The 19738-nt window shown below is 49.7% G+C and overlaps 5 protein-coding genes across 8 annotated transcripts in view; 2 read left to right on the top strand and 3 right to left on the bottom strand.

Moving 5' to 3' along the window:
• The first annotated feature begins 22 nt into the window (after positions 1-22).
• On the top strand, positions 23-6004 carry LOC107993923 (tubulin beta chain-like). The gene is made up of 4 exons (XM_062074285.1): positions 23-431; positions 828-2520; positions 3616-3724; positions 4332-6004. Exons 2-4 carry the CDS (start codon positions 2464-2466, stop codon positions 5531-5533), a joined length of 1368 nt encoding a protein of 455 aa, XP_061930269.1. The 5' UTR covers positions 23-431; positions 828-2463; the 3' UTR covers positions 5534-6004.
• Positions 6005-6078: 74 nt separating this feature from the next.
• LOC107993922 (tubulin beta chain-like) lies at positions 6079-7965 on the bottom strand. Its single transcript, XM_017050600.3, has 4 exons — positions 7770-7965; positions 7304-7709; positions 6587-7164; positions 6079-6441 (listed from the first exon to the last, which is right to left on the bottom strand). Exons 1-4 carry the CDS (start codon positions 7824-7826, stop codon positions 6079-6081), a joined length of 1404 nt encoding a protein of 467 aa, XP_016906089.1. The 5' UTR covers positions 7827-7965.
• Positions 7966-8109: 144 nt separating this feature from the next.
• On the bottom strand, positions 8110-9756 carry LOC107993926 (tubulin beta chain). Its single transcript, XM_028664863.2, has one exon. It carries the CDS (start codon positions 9754-9756, stop codon positions 8638-8640), a length of 1119 nt encoding a protein of 372 aa, XP_028520664.2. The 3' UTR covers positions 8110-8637.
• LOC107993921 (organic cation transporter 1) lies at positions 8110-17076 on the bottom strand. 3 transcript variants are annotated; one of them, XM_028664858.2, is made up of 9 exons: positions 16509-17076; positions 16001-16397; positions 12832-13086; positions 12615-12706; positions 12314-12517; positions 11983-12238; positions 11612-11743; positions 11176-11530; positions 8110-11067 (listed from the first exon to the last, which is right to left on the bottom strand). In XM_028664858.2, the coding sequence occupies exons 1-9, from the start codon at positions 16632-16634 to the stop codon at positions 10779-10781; spliced, it is 2106 nt and encodes a 701-aa protein (XP_028520659.1). In that variant the 5' UTR covers positions 16635-17076; the 3' UTR covers positions 8110-10778. The 3 variants fall into 3 exon arrangements, with proteins under 3 accessions (XP_028520659.1, XP_061930261.1, XP_061930262.1); XM_062074277.1 differs by having other exon boundaries at positions 12832-13090; positions 16001-16348; XM_062074278.1 differs by having other exon boundaries at positions 12832-13090; positions 16509-16649.
• A 552-nt stretch (positions 17077-17628) lies between these two features.
• The window catches only part of LOC107993927 (vacuolar protein sorting-associated protein 28 homolog), a 7306-nt gene continuing 5196 nt past the window's right edge, over positions 17629-19738 (top strand). For both annotated transcript variants that reach the window (XR_009829583.1, XM_028664864.2), the window contains exon 1: positions 17629-17850. Coding sequence is in view for 1 of the 2 variants with exons in the window: in XM_028664864.2 (XP_028520665.2) it covers positions 17788-17850 (63 nt within the window). In the remaining variant the exon portion in view is untranslated. The remainder of the gene's footprint in view (positions 17851-19738) is intronic.

The following is a 19738-nucleotide window of genomic DNA, read 5'->3' as shown; positions in this document are numbered from 1 at the left end:
AGTAATAGTAAAGAACTTTGTTTAATGCTATAAAATATACCACATTTTTTTATGTCGCAAAAAAATATCCTTTTATATTTTACGTGTAATGTACAAGATAGTTTCATTAACATTATTAGATTGTGTCGCCATCTATTGAAATAAAATGATCATAAGCGATTGGAATGACCTCTATTCTAATATTTGGAACATATTGGAATTATTTACGACGAAAACAATATTAACCTATCTATGTTCTAAATTACTAAAGGATTTACATTATAATATAATATAAATTTAGATTCTGTTCAATTTGACAAGAAGATTGTTCCACTTTGTTTATCTATAATATTATATAGATCGAATGACGAGCAATTTAATGTTTTTATCAAATCTCATTCTTTCTCGAAAAAAACGAAATCATTAAAAAGAATCTCATTTCATGCAATTTGGTAAGTTTTAGAAAATAATTAGCGAAAATAAAAGCATAATGAAATTAAAAAATTTAAATTAACATATTGATTTGTGATTTGAAAATTAAAATTTACAATATATTGAAACATTTTTAATTTACTCACACAAAACTATGACATAGTTTTACTGATGTTAAATAACGATTATAAGCATTTGTAATTGAATAACGGATTAACGCAATACAGTTAAATCAATAGAATCGGAATACGATGATTTTCCACATTTCAACGTGGAATTGAAACGATTGGTTCTTTCAAATCATTTTGTTTTATGATTTTTTAAAATTAAAATAAAATAGCTTAACATGATATGTCGATTATTGAATTAATTATCGTATTATATATTTTTAAAAATGATTTTTATTCGAAAAACAGGAAACAATTGAAAAAGTTAAATCCACGAGTTGGAATCCAATGGACGAGGAAATATACATTATCGTGATGGTAGATTTTCTTGGACTAATTGTAAGTAGCAGACAACGACCTCATATGACTCATCGTCCGGCTATACGAACCGGCGCGGTCGGTGTCTCGCTCCATGAATTTGACTTAACTCGAGACAGTGTCTACCAATTACGAGGTATACTCTATCCTTGATGTAAAAGAAATTTTTTCGATTTAAAACATGCATTGTCATTTGTATTTGCGAATCGTTTATTTCGTGCGAGGATATGGAGGATATATCAGGTTACAGAAACGAAGAGAAGATAATGATAATATTTACCGTTTTTTCAATCGATACAGGTATATATGTAGGTAGTATTACACATATATATATACATACATATATATATACATACTCGAATTGTATTATATCAAAGAATTGCAATCTCTGGAAAACGAAAACAGTGTTGAATAAAGAGAGAGCAATCGATGGCACGAGACAGGGGTGAAAAACGGGCAGAGGGAATGAGTTACAATAATAGAAAAAGGGATTCTACAACGGCAGGGGATCGTGAAACAGTAGCAAGCGCAGCTGGAGACGAAATGACACGACGCGGTTATCGTATTCGTCTCAACAGGGTATGACAGTCAAGAAAACCGAAGAGACTCACGGCGTTTTTAAGAGTGACTCACTCAGACGAAATGGTCCCAGTCCAATGGTTTAGTCGTTTTTCTTCCTTTTTTCTTTCTTTTTTTTATTCAGAACGTTTCATACCAGGCACGAGAATGCATGAAATTTATGGCTCGCGCAAATTCAAACAGAGGCGATCGAAAGTAAAGTTCATTGGATTCCGAGCGCGTAAACCCGAGAAACATCCTCGTGATCGAGTTACATTTCCGGTGGATGCTCTTCGAGTCCATCGAACTGGATATCCTGTTCTCGCTTCATGGCTCTTTTTTCGAGCGCAAATGTATCTCCATCACGAAACCCTTCCTAGCGAAAGGTAGTCGATCGATCGTTCCGTTTGGCGTGGACAAACCCATGTAAAGATGCAAAGTAGTATGAAACAAAGAAGCGTATACGCATGCATATGTATGAAGGAAAAAATCAATCGGAAGAAAGAAAAGGAAGATTTTTTTCTTTTGGATCGAAACTACGTGTCATTGACCGAAAAGTCGATAGGATATGGGCTGTTGGTCGGTCTGTTGGTTCTTTGGGCGATCGACTCGTGCGACGTATATACTCGTTTGGAGAATCTTCTCCCCCTCCATGAGCTCCGCGCCGCCAGGCCAGAAGCGCGTCGCGTAACCGAGTGGAGAGTCGATCTCAGGACACCGACACGAGTACGTTTCCTCGCCAGTTTCGCTCCGCAGGCTCCACACCACTGGTGCACTCCTGCGCGACACTCGATTGCACTTGGCTCGCTGCACACGCTCTCTCGTCGCGCTGCCCGCACTCGCCTCTACGCACATCACGCATATTCGTTACTACGCAAGGACTATCCCTATTGAGGACTGTCCTCCGCCGGCTTTCTTTCCACTCTCTCTTCATTCTCGAGGGATCAGCTGTTTGCCCAGCTGCACCATTTTTTCCCTTGGCACGCGTTAGAGACAAGCTAGCTTCAAAATGAGGGAGATCGTACATCTGCAGGCTGGACAATGCGGAAACCAGATTGGTGCAAAGGTAAGCTAATTAATTGATTTTTGTTAATGGATAAAGGGATAAAAAAAGTTCACGTTGATGTTGTATTTATATATATATATATTTTTATTTTTTTTTCTCCTAAACATTTTTGGAAAATCATTCGCTGGAATTTATTCGTACGTGTAAAAACAAGAATTTTCTTCTTTTCTTTCACTCCTCATCCTTCGTGTAATTCAACTGGGCTTGTAATCGAATTAAAGATAAGGCGTCGGCCACGACGAGCAACGAGATGGAATTTAAAGTGTCTCCTACTCCTATCTCGACAAAGGGTCATTCGTATCGTTTGAGAACTCGATAAAAATATCAATTGAGCGCCGGATTTTTTTCGTTATTGCCGTTCCTATCGCCGTTACCAAAAATTCTCATCATTGATGTTCGATTTTGATAAATCGTGACGAGCAATTCCATAACGAATCGCAAAAAACTGAAACAATTAAAATCGTATAGTTTCTGTCCACGGATTTCTGAATCATGGAATTCTTCCATGCGGAAAACGGCGATGACCGGCCAACTGTGAATCGTATCCCGAACAAAGGGAACTCCGTCCATCCCCCATCGCACGAGGAAAGAATCTCGCCGGTTCGATCGATCGGAAAGAAACGAAAAGCGTAACGAGCGTAATGCTAATTGCTCTCGCCAATTAAGTATACCTCCGAGTTTGACAAAATGAGCGGCTCGTTGTCGTGAAATTCTTGGGAATGGAAGGCGTCGCGGTTGCCGTACTCGTCGCGGAGAGAATCACGATGGATAGTTGGCTATTAATAGAAGAGAGAAAATAGCGAGGGCGAGACAAACGTACAAACGGAGAACCGACAAACGTACACCAAAGGGAAGTTAAACTCGAGCTGTGGGGAGCAGGAGCACCATTAATTTCCTGTATTTCCTCTATTTTTTTTCTCTTTTTTTTTTAACGAATCGCTATCCTCTCTCGTTATCCCTCTCGTTCCTCGTTAATTTTATTATTTTTTCCGAAAAAAAGAAGAAAGGAGAGGAAGAAATAAGGAGATTAAAAGGATTAAAATTTAGAATTTGCCAGTACACTGTTCTCACTCGTGTCTTTCCTTTTTCATTTAGTTCTGGGAAGTGATCTCCGAGGAGCACGGCATCGACCAATCGGGCATTTATCACGGAGATAGCGATCTGCAATTGGAGCGAATTTCCGTCTACTATAACGAGGCTTCTGGTAAGAGAGAGAATAAAAACTCCGCCCCTTTTTCATTTCTTCCACACATCCTTTCTTCTCCCCGGAGGAAACTTTCTCGAGAGATTTCTCATTTTGGAAAAGACGAAAAATCTGGCGCGGTGAAAGCGGAGAAGAAAGATTTTACTCGGTCCAGGTTCGAGGATCTCGCGCACGTTTTAAAATAGAAACACGGCGTTGTGCATGGCGACACGACGCCGAGGAACGTAGGAGAAAACAAGCGACAAAGAGTAAACGCGTTTCGGGACGAAAATAGCCGGTATGTATGACCGTTCACCACCCTTGGCTTTTGAACCGTGGAACGAAAGATCGGAAAAAAGAAAAAAGGCCGGCACAAGGTGTGCATCCGATTTGCAAATCGCAGCGCGCGTTTCCGTCCACCATTTAAAGCATCGGTTTCGGTGGAATGACAATACGTTTGACGAAGCTGTTTAATATGAACGACGACGCGCCCGATCCGTCATCGGTTTTGGAGGCCGCTTGTCCCCCCCCACCTTCTCCCGCTTAAGGATCGAATTACGAAGCCGTTCCTATCCCCTTCTCTCGCTCTTTTCCTAATCGATATGAAAGGGAAATATCGCAATTGCAGTGGCGACCTCGACCAATGGAGGAAAGTACGTGCCGAGGGCGATTCTCCTGGACCTCGAGCCGGGAACGATGGACGCCGTTCGATCAGGCGCCTACGGGAAGCTGTTCCGCCCCGACAATTTCGTGTTCGGCCAGTCGGGGGCTGGGAACAATTGGGCGAAGGGGCACTACACGGAGGGGGCGGAGTTGGTCGACTCGGTGCTGGACGTGGTGAGGAAGGAATGCGAGAACTGCGACTGCCTGCAAGGTTTCCAACTGACTCATTCCCTCGGCGGCGGTACTGGGTCCGGCATGGGCACGCTGCTCATCTCCAAGATCCGGGAGGAGTACCCGGATCGAATAATGAACACGTACTCGGTGATGCCGTCGCCCAAAGTGTCGGACACGGTGGTGGAGCCTTACAACGCGACCCTGTCCGTTCACCAGCTGGTCGAGAACACCGACGAGACCTATTGCATCGACAACGAAGCTCTCTACGACATCTGCTTCCGCACGCTCAAAGTGTCGAATCCCAGCTACGGGGACTTGAATCATTTGGTCTCGCTCACCATGTCGGGGGTGACCACTTGCCTCAGGTTCCCCGGCCAGTTGAACGCCGATCTGAGGAAGCTGGCCGTCAACATGGTCCCGTTCCCGCGTCTGCACTTCTTCATGCCCGGGTTCGCCCCTCTCACGTCCAGATCGATGCAGCAATATTCCGCGCTCTCGGTCCCGGAGCTCACCCAGCAGATGTTCGACGCGAAGAACATGATGGCCGCCTGCGACCCGAGGCACGGCCGTTATCTCACCGTGGCCGCCGTGTTCCGCGGCAGGATGTCGATGAAGGAGGTGGACGAGCAAATGTTGAGCGTGCAGAACAAGAACAGCTCGTACTTCGTCGAGTGGATCCCGAACAACGTGAAGACGGCCGTGTGCGACATCCCGCCCAAGGGCTTGAAAATGTCCTCGACGTTCATCGGGAACACGACCGCAATTCAAGAATTGTTCAAGCGGATCTCCGAGCAGTTCACAGCCATGTTCCGGAGGAAAGCGTTCTTGCACTGGTACACGGGCGAGGGTATGGACGAGATGGAGTTCACCGAGGCCGAGTCGAACATGAACGACCTCGTCTCCGAGTATCAGCAGTATCAAGAGGCCACCGCCGAAGAAGATTTCGAAGCCGAGGAATGCGCCGACGATTTCGAGACCTGCGACCAGGAGTGAATCGACTGAAATCGCTAAAGAATATTTTCTCTCTCTTTTTCTCTAGCAATCTCTATCCACCGAATCGGACGTCTTTCTTCCCTCTTCTCCGTTCCCTAACCTTCGATTCGGTGTCTCGAGTCTCTCTTATTTTCTTTTCTACTTTTATACGTCAAGTCTTTTACAATCGCGGAGTTTGTTGCACCGATCGAACTGCGACACGCTTCGCGGAAAGAAAGAGCGAAAATAGCGGGAAAAAGAAGAAGAAGAAGAAGAAGAGGAATAAATCGATACGCAGCGTTCTCGGGAAACGATTCCACGAAACGTGAAACAACCAAAGCACCCGAACCAAAAATTTTATCTATGCATTCTCGTTGCATCCACGACAACGTTGTATCGACATGTATGTATTTTAATCGTGGCACGCGTTTCGCAATGTAGTTTCGCAACAAGTTTGTTCCTTGCAGGAAAAATATACGTTTTTTTCAATCATCTGTCTTTTTCTCTCCCACCACCTCCTCCTCCTCCCTCTCCCTCCCCTCCCCTCCCCGTATGGCGGTGGCAAATCATTCCTCCTCGTATTCCGTCGACTCGTCGACGATGTTAGTTTCGGCGACCGCTTCCTGGTGTTGTTGATACTCGAATAACAGATCGTACATAGTGGAATAAGATTCGTTAAACTCGCTTTCGTCCATTCCTTCGTTCGTATACCAATGCAGATACGCGCGTTTCTTCAACATATTATCGAACGCGGACATTAGCCTTTTGATAGGCTTCTGTATCGCCGTCGAGTTCGATATCATGCTGGCGGTCATATTGATTCCTCGAGGGGGGATATCGCATATCGCGGTTTGTATGTTGTTCGGTATCCATTCGATGAAATGCGGGCTGTTTTTGCTTCGTATATTCAACATTTGCTCGTCCACGAACTGTAAACAAATAAGAAGGATCGTCAGCCGGTTGGGAAAAGGAGAACGAGTTCCCTTGTTTCTCCCTACTTCTCGCCGCGAGAACACGAGCCGTTGAACGAAATTGGAAATTTAAGAAAATCTAGCGTCTCATCTTTTTCCAGACCTTGGTCGACATCCTGCCTCTGAAGATGACGGCCACGGTGAGAAACTTGGCCTTGGCCGGGTCGCAGTAAACGAACATGCTGTTCGCGTGGAACAACTGCTTCGTCAATTCTGGAACGTCTAATTTTATGTAGGGAGCAGAGCTTCTGGAGAATAGGGGCGCGTAGCCGGGAATGAAGAAGTGGAGCCTCGGGAACGGCACCAAGTTGACCAATAACTTCTTCAGATCGGTATTTAATTGGCCGGGGAATCTGAAGCAAGTCGTGATGCCCGACATGTAATTGGATATTATCCGATTCGTATCGGTGAACGTTGGTGTGGTGAGCTTTAGAACATTGCTACAGATGTGATGCATCGCTCTATTGTCCACGCAAAATGTTTGATCGCTGCAATCGATCGCTTTGACGAGCGTCAATATCGCGTTGTACGGCTCTACTACCACGGTCGGCATCGACGAGTACGGTATCACGCAGTAAGATTTGATGATCGTCTCCGGATATTCCTCCTTCAGTTTGGCCATTAGCAACGCGGACATCCCACCGCCGCTTCCGCCGCCCAACGAGTGAACCAGTTGAATTCCTGGATCAAATAGAACGGAGAAGAAAAAGAGGGAAGAAGGAGAAAGAAATATCTAGAGGATACCTCGTATTTCGATATCGATAATTCCTTAATAATTTGTAACAGGGCCGAATATTTTTCTTATCACCAACAAACAAACCTTGAATCAGATCGCAGGCTTCAGCTTCCGTGCGAATCAGATCTAACGCAATGCTGATCAATTCCGCTCCTTCGGTATAGTAACCTCTCGCCCAATTGTTCCCTGTTCCAGCTTTACCTGTGGCAACGTTGTCAGGCTTGAACATGCTCCCCCATGCACCGGACAAAACGTTGTTCACGCTCGACGGATCGAGATCGACCAGAATAGCTCTCGGGACGTACCTTTTATCTGGAAAGAGAGGCGAGAAATACCGCTTTTCGGTATAACGGTTAACCTGTAAATATTCGAACGGGATACTTGGCCCTTCCACGAAATACACGTTTAATCGTTGCAATTGAAGATCGGATTCCCCTTCAAAAATTCCGTTCGGAGTCAGACCATGCTCGTCCGCGATCACCTCCCAAAACTAAGAAGTAAGGTTATGTGGATATATGGAGAGAGAACGACGCTCGATTACGTTTTATACCTTTGCGCCAATCCCATTTCCGCAATGGCCGATCTGCACGTGCACAATTTCCCGCATCTTGTTACGTTTTTCAACAACCTAAGAGATAATTTTTCACGGATAATTTTGTCCTCGATTACGCCGAAAAGAAAGAGAACGGATGTTTATCAACGAACCAAGTTCACTCGACTAGTTTCGATCTCTCGCGATCCGATCTCTCGAGTTCGTCCATCGCCGCTCGATTGTCTCGAGTCGAAATCGACCGGACAAATCGAGGACTTGAAAATCGATTATGTATTTTAATGTAACGCAACAATCGTTCGTCTGTCACCGCAAAACAATTCAACATCATCGTATAAAATTATTATGCCATAAAGAATATCTATTAAATGTTCAACAAAGATAATACAACATTTTCTAAATTACTTACAAGGTATGTATACACGCGTGTGTATATGTATGTGTAAATATATTTATATCATATTATTACGTATCATGCGAGCATTTTTTTGAAGGAGAGTGTGTCTGTCTGTGTGCGCGCGCGAGTGGGCACGCGCATGAGTGTGTGTATTCGTGCGCGCGCAGATGCGCGCATGCGTGTGCGTGTCTAGATATACGTAAAAATTCATCGAAAATAACAAATGTAAAAAGATCAAATGTACAAATCAAAAAACCAGCTCGTCAAAAAAATACGATACAAAGATAAAAAGTTTCGTCCGCCAAAGTGTACATACATTTATATATATATATATATATTTTGCAGGGTTCGACCGAGCGAATCTCTTCACGTGGATTTTGCGGATGTTGTTGGTCGGATTGCAAGTCGAGGATCAAGAGAACAGGAAGAAGGAGCCCGCCGCGAAACGGGTAACGGATTAAAACCCGTCCCTCACTTCTCCGTCTCTTCCTCCTCGTCGAATTCTCCCTCGTCCTCGGCGGTGGCTTCTTGGTATTGTTGGTATTCGGACACCAGATCGTTCATGTTCGATTCGGCCTCGGTGAACTCCATCTCGTCCATACCCTCGCCCGTGTACCAATGAAGGAACGCCTTTCTCCTGAACATGGCGGTGAACTGTTCGGAAATTCTCTTGAACAGCTCTTGAATAGCTGTCGAGTTGCCGATAAACGTGGCCGACATCTTCAAACCGCGGGGCGGGATGTCGCACACGGCCGTCTTCACGTTGTTCGGGATCCACTCGACGAAGTAAGAGCTGTTCTTGTTCTGGATGTTGAGCATTTGCTCGTCCACCTCCTTCATCGACATTCTGCCGCGGAACACGGCGGCCACGGTGAGATAACGTCCGTGCCTCGGGTCGCAGGCGGCCATCATGTTCTTCGCGTCGAACATTTGTTGGGTCAGCTCCGGGACAGTTAGCGCCCTGTACTGTTGACTGCCGCGCGAGGTTAACGGCGCGAAGCCCGGCATGAAGAAGTGCAGACGCGGGAACGGGACCATGTTCACGGCTAACTTTCTCAGATCGGCGTTCAATTGGCCGGGGAATCGGAGGCAGGTGGTCACGCCCGACATCGTAGCCGAGACGAGATGATTCAGATCACCGTAAGTCGGTGTGGAGAGTTTCAAGGTGCGGAAACAGATGTCGTAGAGGGCCTCGTTGTCGATGCAGTAAGCCTGATCGGTGTTCTCGACCAACTGGTGGACGGACAGGGTCGCGTTGTAAGGCTCGACCACGGTGTCGGACACCTTGGGTGACGGTACCACGGAGAAGGTGGTCATTATCCTGTCCGGATATTCCTCGCGAATTTTCGAGATCAAGAGGGTACCCATCCCGGAACCGGTGCCACCGCCCAACGAGTGGGTCAGTTGAAAGCCTTGCAGGCAGTCGCAGCTTTCCGCCTCCTTCCTCACCACGTCCAGCACCGAGTCGACCAGCTCCGCGCCCTCGGTGTAGTGCCCCTTCGCCCAATTGTTCCCAGCCCCGGATTGGCCGAACACGAAATTGTCGGGGCGGAATATATGGCCGAACGGGCCGGACCGTACCGAGTCCATGGTGCCTGGCTCCAGATCGACGAGGATAGCGCGAGGTACGTATTTCCCGCCTGACGCCTCGTTGTAGTACACGTTGATCCTTTCCAGTTGTAGGTCCGAGTCTCCGTGATAGGTACCGGATGGGTCGATGCCATGCTCGTCCGAGATCACCTCCCAGAACTGTCGTTATTGAAAATTATAACGGAAGATTGGTCTGGAAAAAGGTGGTGAAAAATTCCCAACCCAGAGAGACACGGACGCGAAGGTAACGGCCGCGAAAGGTTAGTTCACCTCCTTACCGATAATCGATCACCGACACCCGACAATTCGACGAACTGTGCGCGTTTTAAACCGTGAACGTCCGATTTCCGCCTCCCCCTCGAGAGAATAGAAGAAGAGAATTCGCGCGAGTAAGTGTATCTATATATACATATATATATATGTTTATCGAAGCGTATATACGCGAGTACTGACCTTGGCACCAATTTGGTTGCCACATTGTCCAGCTTGGATATGCACGATTTCCCGCATTTTTGTAACGGCAAACGGAAGGAAAAAACGGCACGAAAATTTCAACTACGGCCAGACCAAGACAGAAATTTCAATCGAGCATCCGCATAGGTGGTCCGTGGGACACCCAAGGACGAGGTAAAAATCCGTGGATCCTCGACTCGATGGTATCTATCTACCAAAAGCGTTTCGGGCAAACAGAAACAGACGAACGTCCGTTTCTCCTTGGAGACGCGAAGGATCGCGTCTAGCCATGATTCCGTTCCTTTTCCTTTTCTACTCTCTCTTTCTCTCTCTTTCTTTCTCTCGCACTCTCGCCTCGTCTATCCGCTGATGAGGGGGAGGGGTTATCGATCGAAATTCAGAGAAATCGCGAACGAACGGGAACGAAGAAACGGGAACGGAACATAGTATTTTTCAAACACGTAATTAGACGCGTTATTACACATTAACGCGTTGGTAGATCGAGTGTATCTACCGTGCACGGTAGAGGCAACGAATAATCTCGACAGGAACGGCGAACAGTCCGCGATTCACTGCGTTCTTCCTCGCTCGATAACGACCACGGCCAATGGATCGTCGAATCTTTTCTCGGCACAGGTGGCGACCTCCACCACTCCACTATCCGTCGGGATACTCGCGCGCTGAACGACGGGACGAGAGTTGTCCGCTTCCGTCTCGTTTGCGGTGGTCGTCGCAGCCGAGCTCGTCGACTCTTCCTGCAACGCGGGTGCTGCCAACGAAGGATTTCCCGGCCGACCGTTCACCAGGAACCTGAGCGGCATCGATTCCGACTTTTCCTCCGAGTCCGAGTTTTCTCTTCTAAAAGAAAGAAGAAGAAAAACACGCGCACGCGCATAGAGACAATTGTAATGGAGGGGAGACGGCGTATATAAATAATTTCAGAAGAGATGTGGTAAAGAAATCGACCTTGGCAACGTTGGACAGGACCAGAGCTTGAAATCGGCGCCGAACAACTCGCCTTCCTCGATCGTTTGAGGCAAATGGATGTTGAGCGTTTCTGGAAGGAAGATGGAGGTGAGGGCGCCTGCCACGCTCAGCGTGCCCATTATGATCAGCGGCAGGACTCTCGAGTAGACCGCCAGATGGACGATGTACGGGAAAGCGAGGAGACCGATGCCAGCTATGAACGAGGCAATCCCCATCGCTTGCGACCTCAACACGGTCGGCAACAATTCCCCGACGAACACGTAGAACACGGCGAACGAGGCGGCGATACCGAATTTCCCGATCATGGCCAGTGACACCGTCACCCATACGGCGTCTGTCGTGCGACACACACACACACACACGTTTTCATTCTCAAAGTCGAAGAGAAACGCGAGAGAAGCGAAATTTTCGTTACCTTCGGGAACGAACATGCAAGAGACGCAAGCGAGGCCGCCTAAAAGCATGGTCAGACACAACACCCATCTCCTCCCTAATCGATCCATCGCGTACCACGTGATCACGTACGACGGTATTTCCACGAGTCCGCCTGAAATACGACAGAGATACGTATACAGTGTATAGTATATGCAAAGGGAATAACGGTCGCGCGCTCGAAGTCGCGACTGTCGCGTTTGAAAAAAAAACATACGCATTCGCACACGTATCTAAACTTTGCATACAGATCTGTATCTTTGCATATAGATTGCGATCCGATAGAATGCGAAAACATGTTTACAAGTGGAGCCGTTGTTCGAAGGCCGTTCGTACTCGCGACGAGGTTTTTACCGATGAAGAAGGCCAGATAATCGGAGACGCCGAGGTTGGTCGCGTTGTACGACAGCCCGTTATAGACGACCGCGTTCGCCACCCAGTCGAACGCCAGGATGAAGAACTTCTTCCTGATGTTCGGATTTCTGATCAAATCCATAGGCGTGGCCGCGGGTGGAGGCGATCTGTCCTCGTTCTCGCGATCGGGTTCCCCCGATCCGTCCCCCGAATTCGTCCCGTTGCAAGATATCCCCTGCCTCCGCAATATCTCCACCTGCGAAATTGAAAAATCGACGCTTCCTCGTCTCCGTTCCTTTTCTCTCTCTCTCTCTCCTTCTTCCTTCTCTACCTCCATCTTTCGAAGAAAATTGTTCGGCACCGTTTTCCCGTTGATCTTCGCCATTCGTTGAACGATCACCTCCGCCTCGTCTATCCTGTTCTTGCTGAGCAGCCATCGCGGCGATTCCGGAATGATCCAGTAGTAGCTGAAGAGCAGAACGAAGGGGACGGAGGTTGCCAAAGAAAGGGTGAACCAGTGCCTGAGCAAATAGCCCTGGAAAAAGGTGGGTGGAGAGATGAACGAGGCGTGAGCCTCTCGCATTACGAACGAATGTGGAGAGAACTACGGATATAGAACGATCACGCGTTACCAGCACGGCCAGAAGAGACATCGCCGACGCGAAGAACATGCAAATCACCATCCCGGCGAACGTTCTGTATCTCGGCCCCATCAATTCCAGCGCTGGAAGCAAAGAGAAAAGAAGGAAAAAAAAGATAAAAAAAGATTCGATCGATCGATCGATCGATTCGACGATAATTCGAATTTGCGTTTCTTTTTTTTTCTCTCTCTCTTTCTCTCTCTCGTACCTAGTATAAAAGGTATTTGATAGATGGCTGGAAAAGAGAGGCCGTTCACGGTCCTGAGCGCTGTGTAGATGACGTAGTTGGGACTGAAGCTGGTGGCGATCGAGAATATGACCTCGAGGAACAGTATAGCGAAGAAGGCCGTCCTTCTGCCCCATTTGTCCGCGATCCAGCCAAACACCACGTTCCCAAACAGGCTGCCGACGTAGAAGAAGGTCGTAGAGGTGGAAGGCCACCAGCTGTTGTCGCATACCAAGTCTAGCTATGTGGATGCATGTCGGCGATTAAAACGCTACGCCCCTCGCCCAACTTCTCTCCTCTCCTCTTCTATCCTCTCCTATCCTCTCCTCTCCTCTCCTATCCTATCCTATCCTATCCGCGCACGCGACACGATTCGCCGTTCGAAGATTTCACGCCGAAATCGGTCAAGACTTTTCGGTCGCGACGCGCAGTCGTGTGCGATTCTTATCTCGCGCTTATCTCTACCCTCATCGCTTCATCGATCGCGAGTAACGTAAGTCGATGAGTGCAAGAGAGACAGATTCGAACAGACATGGATCTTAGATCGACGGACGGACGGATGGACGGACGGACGGACGGACGGACGGATGGCTAGGGGAGGGGAGAGAGGCAAAGTCGAGTAGCGCCCCCTCCTCCTCGGTTTTCTCAACGAGCCAAGATTGCGCTCACGTACGATTGCTTGCTTACACGCGACGCGATTGCGTTACGTTTGCAACAACGATATTCTCAGCGCGTAACACGCGTCACTCGCCGAATTCGCGTCCTTGTTCGTAGTATCGAGAATTGGAAACGAGAGAGAGAGAGAGAGAAAACTTTCTCGTGTCGGTTGCATGGTCGTGGAGCAAACAAAACTATACATAGCATGCGTTATTTAGACGAGCGCGCGGCTAGACAGTTGGATGGACAGCGGCAAAGGAAACGAAGCGACGAGTAGACGTAAACAGGATTTCGTTTGACTCGAGCAAAGCGAAATGATCGTCGAAGTTCGATCGAATCGCAGCGGCGTCGAAACCTCGGCAAATAAATCGGGCCTCTAGAAGAGGAGGTGAACACGTTTAAAGCGCGAACTTTGATTCGAGCAAATTGCCACTTACGGACTTTTGATGTCCGCGTGAAACGCAGAAGGTAAATTGCATGGAAATACGGGAGCGCTCTCGCGTGTGCTGCGATGGCTCGATGTTCGCTTACGTCGAGTTATTGTCAAGGGCAGTACACGCGCCCGTAGGACGCGCGCGCGCACACATTTTATCACCCTGACACACTTCGAAAACGATATCCATTGATATGACCGCGTCCGCGCTTCTCGCCGCTTGTTTTTCCTTCTCTTTTGCCCTTCGCAAACGCGGTTCCAACGCGGCCAACGGGGAAATGATCGGCGGAAATCCGGTTCGGCTCGAGTTCCATCCAACTCGCGGTTGCGCGTCCACGCCTCTCCGCCGCCGATCGAACGCCGAGAAGGGAATGGCGCAACGCGGCCATTCAATTTTCGGTCACCGACTCGCCGCCGATCGCGTTTTCTCTATCCGTCTGCTCGTTCTCCTCTGCGCGAGGGAAGGAGGGGGGAGGAGGCGAACGAGCGAGCGAGCGAGCGAGCGAGACGAGGCGAGGATGCGGCGAAAAGGGATGCGAAGTTGCACACGGGCGGAACGGAAGGACAGGATTTGCCTCGATCGCTCTGTTGTGCGTCATACGTCTGCGTAAATCCGGGCCGCGCTGTAAATACGCGCACCCTCCGCGCTCGTATCGCGCAGAGTCGTCGAACCGACGACGATCCAACGAAACGCGGCGCAGGAGGAGGAGGAGGAGGAGGAGGAGGGGCAGTCGAATAAAGGGCCGTTGAAAGGGGAGAGAAAGGGAGGAGGAGGAGGAGGAGGAAGATTCCTTCCTCGATTTGGGAAGCGCCACGCGACGAGCCTCGCATTATCGGCTGTAACTCGGCCGGAAGTGACGCGGAAGACGAGTGGACGCGGCCGAATCCGATCGTTTCGATCGTTGTTTACGTCACGAGACGAAAAACGCGGACGCCAAACCTCTCCCTCTCTCTCCCCCCCATCTCTCTCTCCATCCATCTATCTATCTCTCCCTCTCGTCGTTTCTCCGTCGATACCCTCGACAGAAGCGGTGCTGGCAGTTTGTACGAGGCATTTGACGCGACAGATCGCATGACCGGATGCGGGGGTAGGTAAATTGGTCGGCAATTGGCGATGTCACCGGAGAGCATCGCGAGCTATCGGTCGTCGGTCGCTCGCCCGCTCCTTCTCGATCATCCGGTTCACCTGGAGGGATCGATCGATCGATCGATCGATCCTCGAGCTCTCGCTCGGCCCAGCTCCACCTCCATCGACGCTGCCGCCGCGGCGGCGGCCGCCACGCGAGTAATCGGGAGGCTTTTCGATAAAACGGAGAGAACCTCGTATCTAGATCCTCGACCCCGCGTGCGCTGCGATCTCGTTAACGCCGCGTCGACGGTTCACCAACGAGAGGTTGTCTAATTGCGACAATTTAATAACGCGTTAATGGATCGCTCGCGAGCCGCGTGACGAGCCCTCTCTCCCTCTCCCTCCCCTCTCCCTCCCTCTCTCTCTCTTTCTTTCCGTCTTCTGCTCGAGAGAAAAGGTATCGGCGTAGAAGTGGCGGTCGGGTTCACAGTTTCGCGCGGGCTTCCGCTCGCCTCGAATCTCCGGGCCACCATCGAATATGTAATATTCGGGCGGAATATAAATTCGGGGAACTCGGATCGCGACCGATTCCTCTCCCCCTGAGGAGGTTTCGTGGGAAAGGGAATTACGTGTGGGGAGCGGAAGGAGGAGGTTGAAAAGCGGGATCGTGACGAAACGAGAAGAAACGCGGTGCACGCGCGGTGTTCCACGAACGGGACCGAGCGAGCGGCCGAGTTTAACTCGAGCGAGTCCATCGGGAGGAGGATGATACGAGATGGCAAAGGCCAAGGCGAGTCGTCCCGTGAAACTCGACACTCTGCAAAGTTGGAGCGAAATTCCACTCCGAGAGACCGATTAACGGCGTTTAGCGGAATTATGTAAACGACGGCCGTACGCGACCACCGCCTCTGTCGTTCGTGTTCTCTCTCGAACTCGATCTCGAAGAAGAAGAAGAAGAAAAGAGGAAAAAGGGAGAAAGTCGACCAGTTTACCTCGGTGACCAGGGTGCTGTCGTAGTCCCGGTTGTCGTAGATCCAGCCGTGTCGACACTTGGTGACCGGCCAATCCGGGTTGCCGACCGGCGGAGGCGGCAATCGGGTCCTCGTCGATCTCGCCTCGTCCTCGCCCTCCTCCCTGCTCGCGTTCCCCAGCCACGACTCGACGATCGCCGTGTAATTCACGTCGTACATCTTGCACTTCTCGTACTTCTTCACCTTCCCGTCCGATTTCTCCACGTAGGGCAACGACAGCGCCTTCCGCTCCTCCAACGTCATCAGATCGGTCAAATTCTCGAGCTCGGGGATCCTGCACCAATGCTCCGGGGACGCGCTCACGAACACCTGCCAATCGTTCGATCAAAATCGTTTTAAACGTGAAGCTCCCAGCTCCCTAAAAAACGGAGAGGAGGGAAGAACGGCCTGTATACGTAAATACGTGTACGCAGGTGTACGAGACAAGGGTTCGACCGATGCCCCGATTCGGGTCGATCGCAGGACTCACTTGGGAGAAGGCCAGAAAAGCGGCTGGAAGAGTGGCCGATATGCAGAGGAGATAGTACATGATATTCTGATATTTTCCCTTCTCGCCCACGTGCACCAACACCTCGTCGAAGTCGATCGAGCTCATGTTTCCGCTTTTCTTACCAGCAACCACCACGACCTCGACCTTACGTCGGCCACGATCCTCCGCGATTGGACGTTGGTTGAGCGACGACGACGACGACGGCGACGACGACGAGGATGATATCGGCTCGAATCGCGCGGCATGACCGCCGCTACGCGTCCTCGGAGGCACGCATCATCGCCACCGGCGCGCGGTACGTGCTTCTCTCTCCCTCTCTCCCTCTCCCTCTCTTCCTCTCTCTCCTAGGAATCCCCTCGTTCCTCCTCGAATCGTTTCCTTTCGTCTCCTTTCGATCCCCTTTTCCAACAGTCCTCCTCCCTTCGACCGCTTCGTCCTCACCTCGTCTGCCTCCCCTGCGACCGTCCGACCGCGCCGACCACCACCGACCTCCGCCAACTCGAGTCGAGGAGCATCTCAATCGCGAGCGACGGAGAGAGAGAGAGGAAGGAAGGAGAGAAGCGGAGGAAGAAGAAGAAACTGTCGCGACGTCGTCTCGAGATGAGCTGAGATCACAAAGAAGAAGCGCGTACACGGATCTCGCGACGACTCTCCAACGAGCGACACTTTCTGCTCCCACGAATTCGGAATCGCGTAAAGCGCGGCGAACGCACGTCTTCGCGCGTTCTTATACGCGGCGAGCATAGCGCCGGCCGCGATCAGCCATTGCCGGAGAACACCTCCTCTCTTCCGATCCTCCCGAGCATCGTCTTCGACGACCGAGCGTCCCTCCGCCTCCCCGCACCTGCCGCAGCAGCAGCAGCAGTTAGCCGCCACCGCCGCCTCCTCGTAGCACCGCCTCACCGTTCAACCTCGGCCACCGATGATCTCTACAACCACGCGCACTTCTCCCTCTCTGCCCGTCCCACCATTCGTCCGAGATCCGACCCCCAAAAATCCATCCAAAATTCTTCCTCCTTCTCGCGAGTCTCGAGCTTCCACCCGACCACTGTTTATTATCCACCACTGTTATTTGCGATATCCCTGTCCCGCGATTGATCTCCAATCTGTCGAGAAAAGATAGGAAAAAATCAGAGGCGAGAGAGAGAGAGAGAGAGAGAGATCGATGATGCGATAGCGTCGGGACGTTGTTCGGAAGGTAATGGTAATCGCAAACATTTGGGGTTACACTACGCGTCGATGTCGCAACTAGAACGGAATGCGAGGCTCGTTCTCGAGCATGGTCTGTGAACGAGCGTGTGCGCGTCATGAATCGACGTCGGTGAGTATCGTAAACTGGCGAGGAAACGCCGGAAACTGGCCGAGACGTTTCGAGACGGTCTCGACAATTTGCCCGTCCACGCGACCAACCGACCGTCCACCGACTGACCGGAAAGGTTGCAGAAACGAGAGACGCGGATCGGTCGACGATGCTCCCGTCCTTGCTCTCGTCTCGTCACGTCTCTCTCGTTTCCTCCCATTTCCAAGTTTGTTCCTAGATAGTTGGCTATCGTCGTCGTTAAACCGCCTAAATCGAGCTCATCAACCGTTTCACGGTTCGATCGAAACGTCTCACGATCGCGAGAGTCCGTCCTCGCCTCCTTGTCGTCCCTCTAAATTGAAATAGTCACGATATCCCCGCGATCGAGCAGTGTTTCGTTTCCACTTCCCCCCCGTATTCCCACAACGCCTCTCTCGAATCTCGTATCTCCGGAATCCCGGCCTCCGAGACCCGGATTCGGGTCCACGTGACGCACGCCGCTGCATCCTCGAGTCTATCGTTGCTATCTCTGCAATTGCGAGTGACGTCACAAGCGCAAACAACGTCATCCCGCTTCGCACGCCGTCTCGTACCCGTTTGTGCTCGCTTCCTCTTATTCGGGGCAACGCGTGTACCAGCCTACCGTCGCTACTCTCTTCCTCTCCCCTTTCGCCTTTCGCATTTCACCAATCGCGTTTTACCGCGCCTCCTTCGTCTATCTTTCTCGCTTCTTTCGACCAGCCCACCTATCCCCGATACATATCGGAAACGCCGACCAATTACGATCGATCTTGCCTCTGAAAATCAAATTTTTATCCGTTTAGACGATTTCGGCTCTAATCGGTCTGTTACGCAACGGAACGCGACGGTTCGCTTCGAGGCGGTTCTTCGTTTCGTTTCGTTTCGTTTCGTTTCGTTTCGTTCCCCGTTTCGCATCTCTCTTCTTTTCCGCTTTTTCTTTAATCCGTTTTCGTTTTCCTTCTTCTCTTTTCTTCCTTCCTTCGTCCATTTTCTTCCTCCCTCCTTCCCTCTCACCGTCCCCGTTCCACGCAATTTTCTACATTCGCCGACGACAATGCCGCCCGTAAACAGTTTATTTTTACGACGATCAACCATAGAGATAATTTGAAAAAAACGCGAAGATAAGGAAAAGACGTTATGTTATATGGCTTGCCGCACGTTTCAGCTACCGGATAGTTAAACAATTACGATTTATGGCATGCTTGGCAAAAAGCTCCCGTCAAAAATTTTTCCGTCCCATTATCGCGACGTTTCGTGCTCCTTTGGATTTCGAACTCGCGAGCACATTGCCGGTAATAATTCTATCGTATCGTATCGCTTCTAATTCCTCTTTCCTTAATCGTCCGCGCGAAAAAAATTCTCTCTCTCTCTCTCTCTCTGTTTTCCTTTCTTCCTCATTTTCCTTTTTCTCCGATATACAAAAAAAAAACCTCACGACGAAAATCTTACCGATCGAAGAAGTCTATCGGAGAATTGTTGCTTACTCGATCAACAACACCGATCCAAAATCAACAAGAGATATACTCGTTTAACTCGTTGATATTATTTACACGTGAAAAATCACACGTTTTCCAACATCCGCGTGTCTGGAATACTGGAAAAAAAAATTCGCAATGAACCTATCGTTACACTTTTCCTCGATTCGATTTCGATCCACTGCACACGGTTCATCGTTCGCTTCGCGATACATCGATCCACCGACGTTCGATGAATCTCACGATGAATATCTTTCGACACGATCTCTTTTTTTCCCTTCTTCTATCCTACCACGCGTATACCATCGTTCGTCCTTTTTTTAAGTTCCGTGCCGCGTCCGCGTCTCCTCCTCGACCACCTTCACCCTCGTATCATATCGTCGCGATTCTCTCTTTCGTCCAACTTGCCACAC

This window comes from Apis cerana, linkage group LG4 (assembly GCF_029169275.1).
Source record: "Apis cerana isolate GH-2021 linkage group LG4, AcerK_1.0, whole genome shotgun sequence".
Classification (NCBI taxonomy): domain Eukaryota; kingdom Metazoa; phylum Arthropoda; class Insecta; order Hymenoptera; family Apidae; genus Apis; species Apis cerana.
Note: the sequence above shows the minus strand (reverse complement) of the source record. Positions and strands in the feature narration are given on the sequence as shown.